Source organism: Zeugodacus cucurbitae, chromosome 3 (assembly GCF_028554725.1).
Source record: "Zeugodacus cucurbitae isolate PBARC_wt_2022May chromosome 3, idZeuCucr1.2, whole genome shotgun sequence".
Taxonomy (NCBI): domain Eukaryota; kingdom Metazoa; phylum Arthropoda; class Insecta; order Diptera; family Tephritidae; genus Zeugodacus; species Zeugodacus cucurbitae.
The window spans coordinates 28454721-28468412 of NC_071668.1; the positions used below are offsets into that span (position 1 = coordinate 28454721).

The 13692-nt window shown below is 39.1% G+C and overlaps 2 protein-coding genes across 4 annotated transcripts in view; one reads left to right on the forward strand and one right to left on the reverse strand.

Moving 5' to 3' along the window:
* Nucleotides 1–3451: 3451 nt before the first annotated feature.
* LOC105212879 (dynein axonemal heavy chain 7) overlaps nt 3452–13692 on the reverse strand; it is a 370911-nt gene continuing 360670 nt past the window's right edge. For all 3 annotated transcript variants that reach the window (XM_054226791.1, XM_054226792.1, XM_011185215.3), the window contains 2 exons: nt 5871–6022; nt 3452–4165 (listed from right to left, as the gene is read on the reverse strand). In XM_054226791.1, the coding sequence (XP_054082766.1) occupies nt 3659–4165; nt 5871–6022 (659 nt within the window). In that variant the 3' untranslated portion in view covers nt 3452–3658. The remainder of the gene's footprint in view (nt 4166–5870; nt 6023–13692) is intronic.
* LOC114804079 (cilia- and flagella-associated protein 91-like) lies at nt 6179–10379 on the forward strand. Its single transcript, XM_029040681.2, has 5 exons — nt 6179–6598; nt 6651–6891; nt 7018–7804; nt 7866–9185; nt 9454–10379. Exons 1-5 carry the CDS (start codon nt 6298–6300, stop codon nt 10267–10269), a joined length of 3465 nt encoding a protein of 1154 aa, XP_028896514.1. The 5' UTR covers nt 6179–6297; the 3' UTR covers nt 10270–10379.

Sequence of the window (13692 nt, forward strand, 5' to 3'; positions counted from 1 at the left end):
ATATAGCTTTATTGGTTTGCGAGATATATACAAAAAAAAAACATTTTGGGGCGGGGCCACGCCCACCTCCCCAAAAATTACATCCAAATATGGCCCTTGCTGGGACGATGCTTTGTACCAAATTTACGTTTATAACTTTATTTATGGCTTAGTGATGACTATTAATGTGTTTTCGGTTTTCGCCATTTTGTGGTGTTTTGCACATCTTCGTAAGCAACCCTCTCACGGTGTGTACCAAGTTTCGTCAAGATATCTAAATTTTTTCTCAAGTTATCCGTTGCACGGGCGGACGGACGGACAGACAGATTTTATCTCTATTAGCAACTTTTGTTGCGAGAGTATAAACATTTATATTTAAATGGCGATGTATACATCTTTACTTTCTAATTGTAATAGACCTTGGATTATCACCTGAACTACTTATTCAAATGAGTGTATCCAAAATGTCCAAATGTTCACCTCCCATATAAACACCTACCCCAGATCCCCTTTTCACCGTCTGACTACGCCTTTGATAATGCTTTTGTTGATTTTTATAAAGGTTGTTGCTATTATTGTACTCTGAATACGCACTACGATTTTGAGAATTTTAATTAAATTTTACCTTTAATGGCTGAAATAGAAAGACTTCAATGAAAATAATTGCGTACACCCCCGGAGTCTTCTCCTATGTACGTGTACTTTATCTTACATTTTATCTTGAAACACTATCCGCACACTTGCTCTGCCACTGGCAATATCTAAACCATCAACTCTATACATACAAGTATGTTTGTATGTAATTGAAAGGAGAAGGTGTGGATGAAAAGTTTGGTGCGAACTTTTCTATGTGAAAGCAACAACACATTGAACACACCGTTTCGTGAAATCATTCCATCCAATTTAGGCACATCTCAAGCGAGCGAAATGGAGGACTTTCAATTGCTACCAAGCCAACATCAATGGCTGAGAAGGCAAATTAATTCCGCTATCGAAGCTATGGAATTTCAATGGGTTCTATGAAATTTATTAGCTTATATACAAATTTAGATGATTCTCATCAACCGTGCTAAAGATTATGAATTCACTTGCAAATATACATATAATCATAATTACCGTTCTTTTGCAGCAGGTTAATTAAGCGGTGTCATCTACAACGAACTACGAATGATTGAGTACCGTAATCTGCAGCGCTCTGCCACAAACACCAAGTAATACTCATATACGACAAATTCAAAATGAAATGACAAATGACAAGTTGCGAACGAGAAACGAAATACCGTCATTAGTCGAATAGCAGAGCTTTTCTAACAGATATAAGTCATTTCAGGTTAATTAGGAATTATGGTAATACTTAGGAGCATGTATTTGCAATATACCGCATTAATTCATTTCTTTCCACATCTTTTTTAGCGATTAAACCGCTTTAGCACATTCATTGATCTTAATATTCAAACGAAAAATAAATTGAGGTATGGTATTAATGTGAAGAGTTCGATGAAATTAAATGGGACAAATAAAGAATGTTGGTTTTAAATCTTTTCCAAAGTATGTTTTCACTGCCTCCTCCGAGTCAGAACTATCTTCCTTCTCTTCCGTCGGGGTGTGGGAGCAAATCAAAGATATGTTAAAGAACTTCGCTTTGATGCGGTTTGTGGCTAGACATTCCACCACAAATGAAACTCTGAATTTGCGCTAAAATATCAAACATTTTAGTGTCATAACATCACGCAGACTTACACAGTCCAAAGTGCACCCTATATGAACGGAACGGAAAAAACTCTAGAATTGTCCCTACTAACTGTCCTACTCGAGTTTTTATTTAAAGCACTTGCTGACTTTCACATAGACATCGTAGTATAGTTTCAAAAAGATATTCGAGATTTCATAAGGTAACCTCAAGCGGATATTATTGTACACAAGTACGAGTAAAGCAAAACTCAGACTTTCGGATTGCACTATTTAAGAGCGCCGCATGTGGTTTCCAGCAAGAATGTAAAATCCAAATGTCAACATAAAATCCGAATCAATATTTATTTAATAAATGATTTGCTTTGTTACTCTAAGCTTACATATTCTGCGCGATGCCATAAAAAGCTTTCACTGAAACTGATTGCATCATAAAATTCACAATGAAAGCCGTAAAAGCAATAGAAAGCCATTAATGGCTCGTATTGAAAAGGGTCGTTGTTGCTTCGAGGGAGGCAATGCGATGTTAATCAGTGTCTTTGTTGCTACTGTTGCGAATAGTAAGCAAAAGTAAAAATAAACAACACAACAAGTACAGTTTTGAGTCTGTGGGCAGCTACAGGTCACACCAACTTCTCATGGCATGACGTCAACGCAACATCCTGAGTATTTGTAAGAAGTTCTATTTAGGAGACCGAAAACAATGAGATAATTATTGATATGAGAGACAGGACGAAGTTTACTGTAATTATGATTCATTATTCATTATAATGTCATTGTTGATTGCAGAGAAAATTACAATATTTATTCATAAACCCTTAAGCATAAAATGAAAAACATAGTCGGTTCCAAGCACAACAAGGAGAGATAAACGAGCCAGACGAGAGTGGCTGTAATGTCCTCAGAGTCCTTATAGATGTTCGGTAAACAGTAGAGGAACCTGAAGACGGTGCGTCGGAGATATTCCATCGCGTTGGTAACCCGGATGTAGATGTGATGGTGTAGATCCAGATATTTTCGTTGAAAATCTATGCAATGGGCGAAGATCTTCACATTTGTTGTGATATTAGATTATAAGATATATGTATGTACATATGTATAGATGAAGCATTATTGATGACAAATCCTTGATACATTTTCAGAAAAGGCCTGCTTAAATTAATTTAAATTTTAAATGGTTTTATGGATGAAATTCAACTAAAATACCAGAAAAGCCTTATTATAGATAGATATACAGAATTCAGTTCTTCTCTTCGTCTATCCGTTGATCAATCCGAAACATGTACCTACAATATATGTATCTTGTTTGGTACGAAAAATAAATTCTTTGGGAAATAGTAACGCTGTACACTTTAAAAGTCCGATATTGAAGTAGTAACAATTATATATGTACATACATACATTTTAAAACCATTAGACATAAAACGTTAACTCGACATAAAACGTAGCGACTTACGCCATCTGTGCAAGTATTATATATTACTTAAGCAGATATAAATTCACTTACGTACATGCTTCACTCTTTTTCACGCACGTTCTCATCCATTTTTATTAAATCTGTTACCCTTTGCTTGGCACTCACATCGCCTTAATGCATCATTTATCTGGCACAGTTTATCTCTTACAGTTATATTTAACTCCCTCCATAATCCTTTTGTTGCTTTTGGTTGGCACAACTTGAAACCCATATTTAATAAATTGAAATTGATTACTTTTGCAGTTTCTTAAAATTTCTTGTTTATTACTCCCGGGTGGTAAAAACCCCGATACACATTGCAGTAAATAAATTCAAGTTTTATTTATTTTCCTTTATAAAAAGAAGGAGTCCAAAATAAATTCGTGCGGCCGTGCGCAATGTTAATGTGTGTATATAAGAGTACATAGATATGAGTTTATATACCAAGATATACTCGTACATATGTATATAGAAGATAAGTGAAATAATATTTGTAAATATATATTTATATGTAGAGAAACGAAAGTACACGAATCAGAAACTCAACTGACAGAGTAGCGCCGTGCCGCGTTCGATCCAATGTGATGGATGAGTTTTGGGATTGCATTCCAGTAACATGCCCACAACAAAATTTGTACTATGTCCAGTAGTAGAGAGTACACCGCGTCGCTCAGCTGTCTTATAAAGAGGACAAAGGTAGACGTGGCGTTCTTTGAGATCGCTACGTTTAACTGGTTTCATCCAAATCAATGGCATGCGGTCGAATAATTCGCGAGGATGTGATTCTGCTAGCCAATTGCCAGCACGATCCCAGCAGGCACCTTCTAAAAAGACACCGTATACAAACACGCCATCTGCCGGCGGAGTTACGCCTTTTGTTTCGTCTTCTTCCATACGCAGCACTTCGTAGTCGAACACCAACAAATCGATAGGGATAATATACTTACGCGCGAAGTTCTGTTGAGCACCAGTGAGAAAAGCTTGGGTGAAGAAGAAACCGGAGAGCCAAAATGTTGACGGAGGACCCTTTTCGAACCATCGCTAAAAATTAAATAACGTAAATTTAGTTAGTAGTTTTTCCTCTGGAAACCGACTCTAAAGATATAATTATATTATAATTATAAAATAAATAGTATTATAGAAGTGCCGAATTCTTATAGAAAGTTTAAGTAACAGGGAGAGAGGATAATCTGGAGAGTATAGTGAAGTTCGAATACTCTAAATCAAAAAGTTCTACAACCGATGAAGGCTAAAGAGCTACGTTGGCTAAGACTTATCGTACGAAATGATATATGCTCGAGTAGAATCTTCATTCAAAGTAGAAGTACCAAATACTCAAATATTTTGCATGTGTTTAACCAATTCAGCAACAAAGTTAGGTAATATTTAATCAATGACCTATTTAATAACACCCCTTAGCGAAAAATTCGTTAATGTACAGTATTCTCCAGCTAATGCTCCAGCTAACCTCAAAACACATTGTATATTCCGAGCAATAAATGCGAAAAATAGTTTTGAGTTTTTTAATTCTCCACAGAAATATCTGAACTTTGAATCCGCACGACAAACGTTATAAATTCCGCTCGAAGTCAAAATGTGTGTGTAATAGGTGATTGACATTCCCGATTGAGGGAATGAAAATGAAAAAACGTAAATTTATTATTTTGTTTTAATACTCAATTAACATACTCAAACATTTTTTGTGCAATTAATGACAGAATATTGGAGATATTTCTCAATATGCAAATTGCGGCGCAGTAACTAAAATTAATCAACTGGTCCCTATTTGGAGGGATTACATACATATGTACGCTGCCCGTCACCAGGTTAGCGCACTTTCACCACACTAATATAATTGCTTCTGATATTTTGTTCTTAACATGAAGCTACTTTGCTATTTTTTCATCTCTCTGGTTAAAAGAGTGAGCCATAAAAATGTCCCGGTATATGTTTTTTTCTTTCTTCATTTTCTGCCGAAAAGTGTTCTTTATGTTTTGTCATCAGGTTAGCACATTCAATCTTCGAAGTTTGAACATATATTAATACCAAATTTTTTGTACTGCTCAAATGTAATATTTTATTTAATATGGGGAAAATAAATTTTCAATTAGTTGAAGACAAATCGATATCCGAAGCTTAGAAGAGCTTTCGATAACAGACAAGAGAAGCGTCCAATTTTCATCAATCGACCGTCAAGAACAGAGCAAATGGTGGTGGTAAAACTATCTACAGTTTAATGGGTCATAATGAATGCCTCATATTTGAAAATATTAAAACTAAAAAAAGTATCCCTTAATCATGCCCGAAGGGATACACTATTACATTTGGCCCAGGTACAGAGAGAAGGGAGTCTAATTGGCGCTATGATGGTCCCATGATCTTCTCACGGAAGAACGTCAGCTGAAATGGAAACATAGTCGTGGGGATGGTGGGATAGGTTGGGGAGCTATCTTATTCTTCTTATTTTATTTAGTAGTAAATTTATTCATTAATAACCGCTAAAAATTTCAGACTTGTAGCTTCTTTAGTTTTCATAGAAATTAACTAAAACTATTTGATCCAGAGTTGTGCTAACCGGATGACGCGCAGTGTATGTTGCCTGGCAACATCAACTTGTTAACTGTGGTAGCTGAGCAGAACTTGTATGTATGTATGTGATTGGCGTTGCAACCGTTTAGCCGGTTATAGCCGAATCGACGATAGTGCGCCACCTCTCTCTCTCCTTCGCAGTTCGAGCAGAACTTACCTGCAAAAAATCCAAACGGGACAGAAAATCACTAATGTAGCTTCCCAGTGGTTTTAGACTTGGATACGACTTGCCAGCCCACATCGCTGGAATTTTGCTTATCAATACGCTACGGTAAACAGCCTCCATAGCAGCGGACATGACAACGAGACCTGTGGCAAAAGAAAATGTTGCAAATATACTGAGTAAAACTATAAAAAATAACAAAAAAATTGTCAGATATGTGAGTACTTTGAGTGCAAAAGTGTCGACTCAAGTAAATAAATAAAAATTAATTTTCACACGAGTGCGTGCCAAATAAGAATTATCGATTTGTATACATAGCATTCTCTAATTTTTGAAATTTTGATTTGACTTCATACATACAATTTTTTATAAATTTTTAAGCAACAATAAAAATAAAACTGCAAATAAATAAATCAAAACTATGGCGAATACCAGCCATCGTAAAAGCACGAATCGCGCATTTGACTGCATTTACAGCGCGGACAGCTCGACAACTGATGAAAAGAGCGATATGAAGTCGTTGAAAAACGCTAAGAATAAATCTACAACCGTTAAGTTGTATCCGAGGCATGAGATAATGTTCTCGAAAGAACCAGGCCTGGAGCATTACGCATTCCGCAAGGAGCTAACACCGATCGACGCTGATCGTAACTCGCTAACGTCTGGTTCAACTGATTCGTTAAATCATTCCTACAATCGGATCTCAGCACGTTTGCGCGGAGGTATTTCATTCAGATTAGTGTTTTATTTAAGGCTTAATGTCCCTCTTATTAGGCGCCAACAACCCAGCAGAGCGGCGTGTAACGGGTATTGTTACGGCCCCCAGTGAATGTAAAACCAAAGCATTGGGTCTGGATCATTTCATACCAGACACGAAAGTGAATGTTGTCGAAATGAAATTGAATCTTTCTGCCGAAGCGGAGAATAGCCCTGCACAAAAGTATGCCTATTGTAAATATTTTCCAGAGATTAAGGAGAAACGCGTTAAAACTCGAGGAACACAATCAATTTATCGGTAAGCACACATACATATAGGTCTGCTGTATATAAGGATACAATTTATAAAATTAACTATATTTTATATATTGTTTTTCCTGGAGTTTGAATTTTTGTTTCACTATTTTTCTTATTTTCTCTACAGTGAATCCTCTGCTCAAACTTTGCCATATCTTCCCGAAGTTTCAAATACCGAAACTGAGTTAGAACAAATAGAGCTTTTCAAATTACCCACAATTTTGCCTGGTGATGGCCCACCCGGTTTATACGAAGTCGAAGTACTTGAACGTGCGCGAAAGCGTTGGGCATTCGCTCGCGCACTCAAAGAAAATATGAGACGCCAAATCGAGGAAGTGAAGGAACAAGCTAGACTATCGGAAAACCGTACTGTGTTGCAAGCTTTCGAATGGGAGCATTGGATAGAGCGCGAAGAATATATACAGGAATGCCAGATGTTACGATTAGAAATACTAATAGGTATGTTCAATAAACGCGAAGAAAAAATGCATGCCACCTCCAAGGCACGCATTGAGCGCAGCTATGAAGAAATACTCGCACGCCGTGATGCCTCATTACATAAAAATCAGGTGGAATACGAAAGAGGGATTCGTCAACTTGAAATCAAACGACGCCGTGTGCCAAAGTGTTGGCGTAAAGAGAATATAGTCAGTCAGCTCGGTAGCCCCAGCTCAGAGTTTTATGGACCACAACTGCGTTATGGTGTGAATCCGGCACGCAGACATTTTGTTGGTGGACAGAAGGAATTTGATGCGCGTATGGATGATTTAGAAAAGCGTGCGGTTAAATTTACAAAGCTTGTATGTCCGTTCGCGAAGCTTAAAGAATGGGCGACACCCAAGCAACGACTTTTGGAAATTGAACAAAATTTCTGCTCCGATGAGAACCTACAGAAAATTTATGATACACTTACGGTAAGTTAAAGTAAAAAAAACATGGTACACTCTTACGAAATTTTGTTTTTCTATCATTTAGAGTTTACGTAAACAAGCTGTAAAGCAAAAGGTCATGCCAAAATGTCTCATCCTGAAGAAAAAACAACCTCAAATAAAACAAATTATATCCAGATCAGACTACAATATGGAAACTAAAATCGAAGAAAACGTTCAAGTACAAGAGCTACCAGAAATTAAAGCTAGTGAAGGTGAGCTTAAGCGTATAGAAGACCGAAAATTCCGACAGTCAATAGAAGATAAAAAGCAACGAGCACAATATCTTTTACAGGAACTATATAATGAGGAAGTCGAGGGTATGGTTCAAGAATATGAAGGTTCTACAATAGGGTGGATTATGCGCTTTTTATCGGAGGAAATGGGTCGTTTGCAAGAACAACGCCTATTGCATTATATCACAATGCTAGCACAAAAGGAGCGTTGGCGGCGTGAAGCAGCCGAAGCTGGTCTGCGACAGAAGGAAAATAACATGCGACAAATATACGAACAAGTTTATAAGGAAACTATGGAAGTTTGTCTTGTTGGTCGCAAATATCTGAGTATGATTTTAGATAAGGACATCCCGAATATTGCACATCATATAGCGGAAGATGAAGTCTTAGATATGGCACGAGTCATCGACAAAGACATACAACGCTGGTTGGATTCCCTGTATGAAATACAAAACCCATTGAATTATAATTCCCTACGATATAAACTCAAGAAAATAATATTTCCCGACCTCGATGAAATTTTGAAACAATTAGATATTAAACAGATGTTACATGAAATTATTGAAGAATTGCTTTTCGAAACAGTTTTCACTGCTTTGGAACCTTACGACATATGCACCACGTTGGTAAATGAGTTGATCGATCGTCTCATCGATCTCGACTTATACTACTTTACTTCAGAAGAAACGTCAAATTGTTCTTGTATCGCTTGCGAATGTGCGGAAAATGATCGTGAAATAAGGGCTATAATACGAAAATTGATACGAAGTGCTGTGCCGGGTCGGCGTTGGAAAACACCCCTCGAGCGCACAGTCAAAGAATTGTTAATTGATTTGATCAAAGATGTGGTCGATGTCACCAATACCAGAGGATCCATATTCGAAAGTGATAGCTTGACTCGCTTTTGTAAATTGCAGTTATCTCCATCACATATGGATTTACGTCATCCCTCCATCCAAGGTCCTAAAATTACTTCATCTGAGACTTCGTCATCTTCTATTGATTTAATTGATCAAATTTTGACTGGAGTGTATGCAGAACACGAAGGCGTTCGGGCAGAAACTGAAATGTCAACTTCGCCTCAGAGAAGAGAGGACACATCATCCGACCGAGAGTTCATGCCGGAATCCGTAAGTAGCAACATTCACATACTGTATTAACTATAAAGTTTTAACTATAGCGGCCGATTTCTCTTCACTAACCAACTCATACTATCTTTCAAATTGTACTTTTATTACATATTTTGACTCTTTCTTATTATTTCTTTAACGCAAATGCTTCATTCATATTTTGTGAAGACTCATTAAAATTTGGTTTACATACTGTTTTCTGTTTTTGTAAACGTTCATATTATATCCTTAAGAGACAACTAATTTACGCATATATTTACATTTATAGTTTTATTATGACCCATCCGAGTTTGTGGAATCTGAACCAGATACGTTATCACCGAAAGCCCTAAATCAAATCTACAAGGAGCTCCTACATTTCTTAGGGACTGAAGATGATAATGAAGATATGGAGCAATCTGAGGACAGACAGAGTACTAGTAGAAGCAGCCAAAGTCCCAAAAGTAGTGATGTTGGCTTGCGTTCTTTAATGGATGAGGTGTTTAGAAAAATATCAATTCTTGAAAACGAAAGTGGAGATATTGGAGCTGCAGTACGCGCCACATCTTCAGCAGCATCGATACGAGCACAGATTAAAACGGATGAGGATGAAGTCGCTGAAATATATAAAAAATCACAACCACTTGAGCTAATCTCTGAACAATCAAGTGAACAACTTTCCATCCAATCTTCTATGAAGGATATCAAAGAACCAATAATGCAAGAACAGGTTCTCACCGCGAGTACAGCTCTAAAAGACACACATTCACCTGAACCACCAGTAGTAGAAGAGATGCAAGAAATAGTGGAACAACCAGAGTTAGAAATACAATTAGGTGAAGATGCTCATTCGGAAAAACATTCGGCATTGGAAAAACGAGCCAGTGATATAAGCAAAAAATCTTCTTTACGTAATCAATATGAAAGTGCATATGTCACGTCACATGTACGGATCAGTGAAAAATCGGATGTAGCTGAGTTTAAGAAATCAACATCGCAAATAAGTGTTGAAAAACCGGCAGAAACACGTGAGTCTGCTCCTCATGTACATATCAGTCAAGAAGTCGAGCAAGAGAATGAGCAGCAAGAGAATGCTGCTGAATAATGTAGTTACGAGATTAATAGGTGTGTGTAATATATTTTTTACAGATCGATAAACAATTTTCATGTATATTATTTACAACTAAATATATATATTATTCTATAAATCTTTCACTTTCATGTACTTGTTTATTTAAGTATGTATGGGAAATGTTTAATTTTGTTAAAGAAATACTTTCAATCAACGTTACCGTTTCAAACTAAATGGCTCAGAAGTCATATTTTGGGGTCTATAGAAGGTATGGGCTGAATGATTTCAGATTAAATCTTTGCACAATTACTTTATATTATGATGGGACCTCTCATCTAAACATGGTCGAGATAGATCTACCCTGGTAGAAACACAACTTGTACAAGAACTGAAGCCACTCGACCTTCCCTAGCGAAATTGATTTGCTCTATGGGCTCCTGAAAAGTTCCATGAAGATCCGACGTATTCGAGCCAAATTCTATTCAACGATAAGGCCAATTTCTGGCTCAATGGGTATGTAAACAAGCAAAATTGCCACATTTGGGACCAAGAGCAACTTGAAGAGATTCAAGAACTGTCATTTCATCCAGAAAAAAGAACTGTTTGGTTTGTCCATATTTTTTCAAAAATGATGCCGGTGGAACGTAACCGTCAATGGCGACGACTATTTGATTCCTGAAATTGAAAGTTGGCGTCATTTAGTTTCAACAAGACTGCGCCATTTCCTACACATCGCATCAATCAATGGATTAATTGAGAGAGCACTTTGGTGAGCAGATAATTTCATGTTTTGGGCCAGTCGATTGGCAACCAAGATCGTGTTATCACCCCGTTAGGCTTTCTTGATGTGGGGATATATAAAATCTAAATTCTATGCGGACAATCCCGCTTGATTCAGGCCTTGGACCAAAACATCGCGCGTGTCATTCTCCAGTTACAAGTCGAAATGCTCGAACAAGTCATCGAAAATTAAATTCAAGGGATGCAACATCTGAGACGTAGCAGCAGCCAGCATTTGAAAGAGATAATCTTAAAAAAATAAATGCCTTTTTTCGAACGATAATAAACATACCCCATTAAACATGAATTTTCTGTGTTTTTATACTCTCGCAACAAAATGATGGAGTCATATGTAGAAGTTCATGTAAGTGAGGAAAGTTTCTGACTGGCATTAACTTGGGAGTGGCCAAGAACGATTCTTTTACATGTGGCTCAAGCAGCTCACGACTTCCGGTCTTAGACCAAGTATCCTCTGGGTAGCCAACAGACATCCGTTTGGAGGCGAGCTAAAGTGAGAAGGCGAAATTCGCCTATGCGGTTGTGCGTAGGGTTTGGGACCCACCACATAAAAACACCCCCCCCCCCCCCCCCCCCCATGAAAAAGAAAAAACAGCCTCGGGTGAGAGACCCCAATTTTGATGACGACCACTGCAAACGTTTACAGGACTACGAATTAAGGGCATGCACCTGGAATGTCCGGACCCTTAATTGGGAAGGTGCCTCTGCCCAGCTGGTTGATGTCCTCGTAAGAGTAAAGGCTGACATCACCGCAATCCAAGAAATGCGATGGACGGGACAAGGACAGAAGAAGTTGGGTCCTTGTGACATCTACTACAGCGGTCATATAAAGGAACGCAAATTCGGTGTGGGATTCGTGGTGGGAGAGAGACTCCGTCGTCGAGTCCTGGCATTCACTCCGGTGGATGAACGTCTAGCCACAATCCGCATCAAAGCGAGGTTCTTCAACATATCGCTGATTTGCGCCCACGCCCCAACAGAAGAAAAGGACGAAGTGATCAAAGATACCTTCTATGAGCGCCTAGAACGTACCTATGAGCGCTGCGCCCGCCACTATGTCAAAATCGTGCTTGGCGATTTCAACGTTAGGGTGGGTAAAGAAGGTGTCTTTGGCACAACGGTCGGAAAATTCATCCTCCATGACGAAACATCACCAAACGGCCTGAGGCTGATCGACTTCGCCGGGGCCCGAAATATGGTCGTCTGTAGTACTAGATTCCAGCATAAGAAAATCCATCAAGCTACTTGGCTGTTCCCGGATCGAATCACTCGCAACCAGATCGATCATGTTGTGATAGATGGACGACATGTCTCCAGTGTTTTTGATGTGCGTACGCTTCGTGGTCCCAACATCGACTCGGACCACTATCTTGTAGCAGCTAAGATACGCACCCGCTTCTATGTAGAAAAGCGCACACGTCAACAAACACAAGGAAGGTTCGACATCGAGAAGCTGCAATCACAACCGACAGCCGAACGATTTTCTACTCGACTTGAGCACTCATCAGCATCTCGGTATAAGGGAGCTGTGAGACGGCATATCAAACTCCTTACGTACAGCTGCAACCGAAACCATTGGTTTTCGGAAAAGTCAAAAAAACAGCTGGTATGATGAGGATTGTCGTCTCGCAGTGGAGAGAAAACAGACTGCCTACCTCGAAATGTTGCGATTGACCGCAACACGAGCGGTATGGGAAAGATACCGAGAGCTGAAAAGGGAAGCGAGACGCATTTGCAGACAAAAAAGAAAGAGACCGAAATGCGTGAGTATGGAGAGCTTGACAAGTTGGCCGACAGAGGTAATGCTCGAAAATTTTACGAAAAGATCCGGCGACTAACTGAAGGTTTCAAGACCGGAGCACACTCCTGTAGGACCCCCAGAGGTGATCTAGTTATTGATGACCAGAGTATACTGAGTTTGTGAAGGGAACACTTCTCCAGCCTACTAAATGGCAGTGAAAGTACAACACCAGGAGATGGCGAACCCGATTCCCCAAACGACGACGATGGAGCAGATGTTGCATTGCCCGACCGTGAAGAAATTCGAATAGCAATTAACCGCTTGAAGAACAATAAGGCGGCGGGGGCCGATGGATTACCAGCCGAGCTATTCAAATACGGCGGCGAAGTGCTGATAAGGTGCTTGCATCAGCTTCTTTGCAGAATATGGTAGGAAGAAAGCATGCCTGACGATTGGAATCTCAGTGTACTCTGCCCAATACACGAAAAGGGACACCCCATAATTTGCGCCAATTACCGTGGGATAAGCCTCCTCAACATCGCGTATAATTTTCTGTCGAGCGTATTGTGTGAAAGACTAAAGCCCACCGTCAACAAACTGATTGGACCTTATCAGTGTGGCTTTAGACCTGGAAAATCGACAACTGACCAGATATTCACCATGCGCCAAATCTTGGAGAAGACCCGTGAAAAGAGGATCGACACCCACCACCTTTTTGTCGATTTTTGAAGCTGCTTTCGACAGCACGAAAAGGAGCTGCCTTTATGCCGCGATGTCTGAATTTGGTATCCCCGCAAAACTAATACGGCTGTGTAAGTTGACGTTGAGCAACACCAAAAGCTCCGTCATGATTGGGAAGGACCTCTGAGCCGTTCGATACCAAACGAGGTTTCAGACAAGGTGACTCACTATCGTGC

Excerpts from the sequence above, each read along its gene's own strand:
- LOC114804079 (XM_029040681.2), top strand. The coding sequence starts at position 6,298 with ATGGCGAATACCAGCCATCGTAAAAGCACGAATCGCGCATTTGACTGC. Across the intron at positions 7,805-7,865 it reads AAATTTATGATACACTTACG|AGTTTACGTAAACAAGCTGT; the intron begins GTAAGTTAAAGT and ends TCTATCATTTAG. Across the intron at positions 9,186-9,453 it reads GAGAGTTCATGCCGGAATCC|TTTTATTATGACCCATCCGA; the intron begins GTAAGTAGCAAC and ends TTACATTTATAG.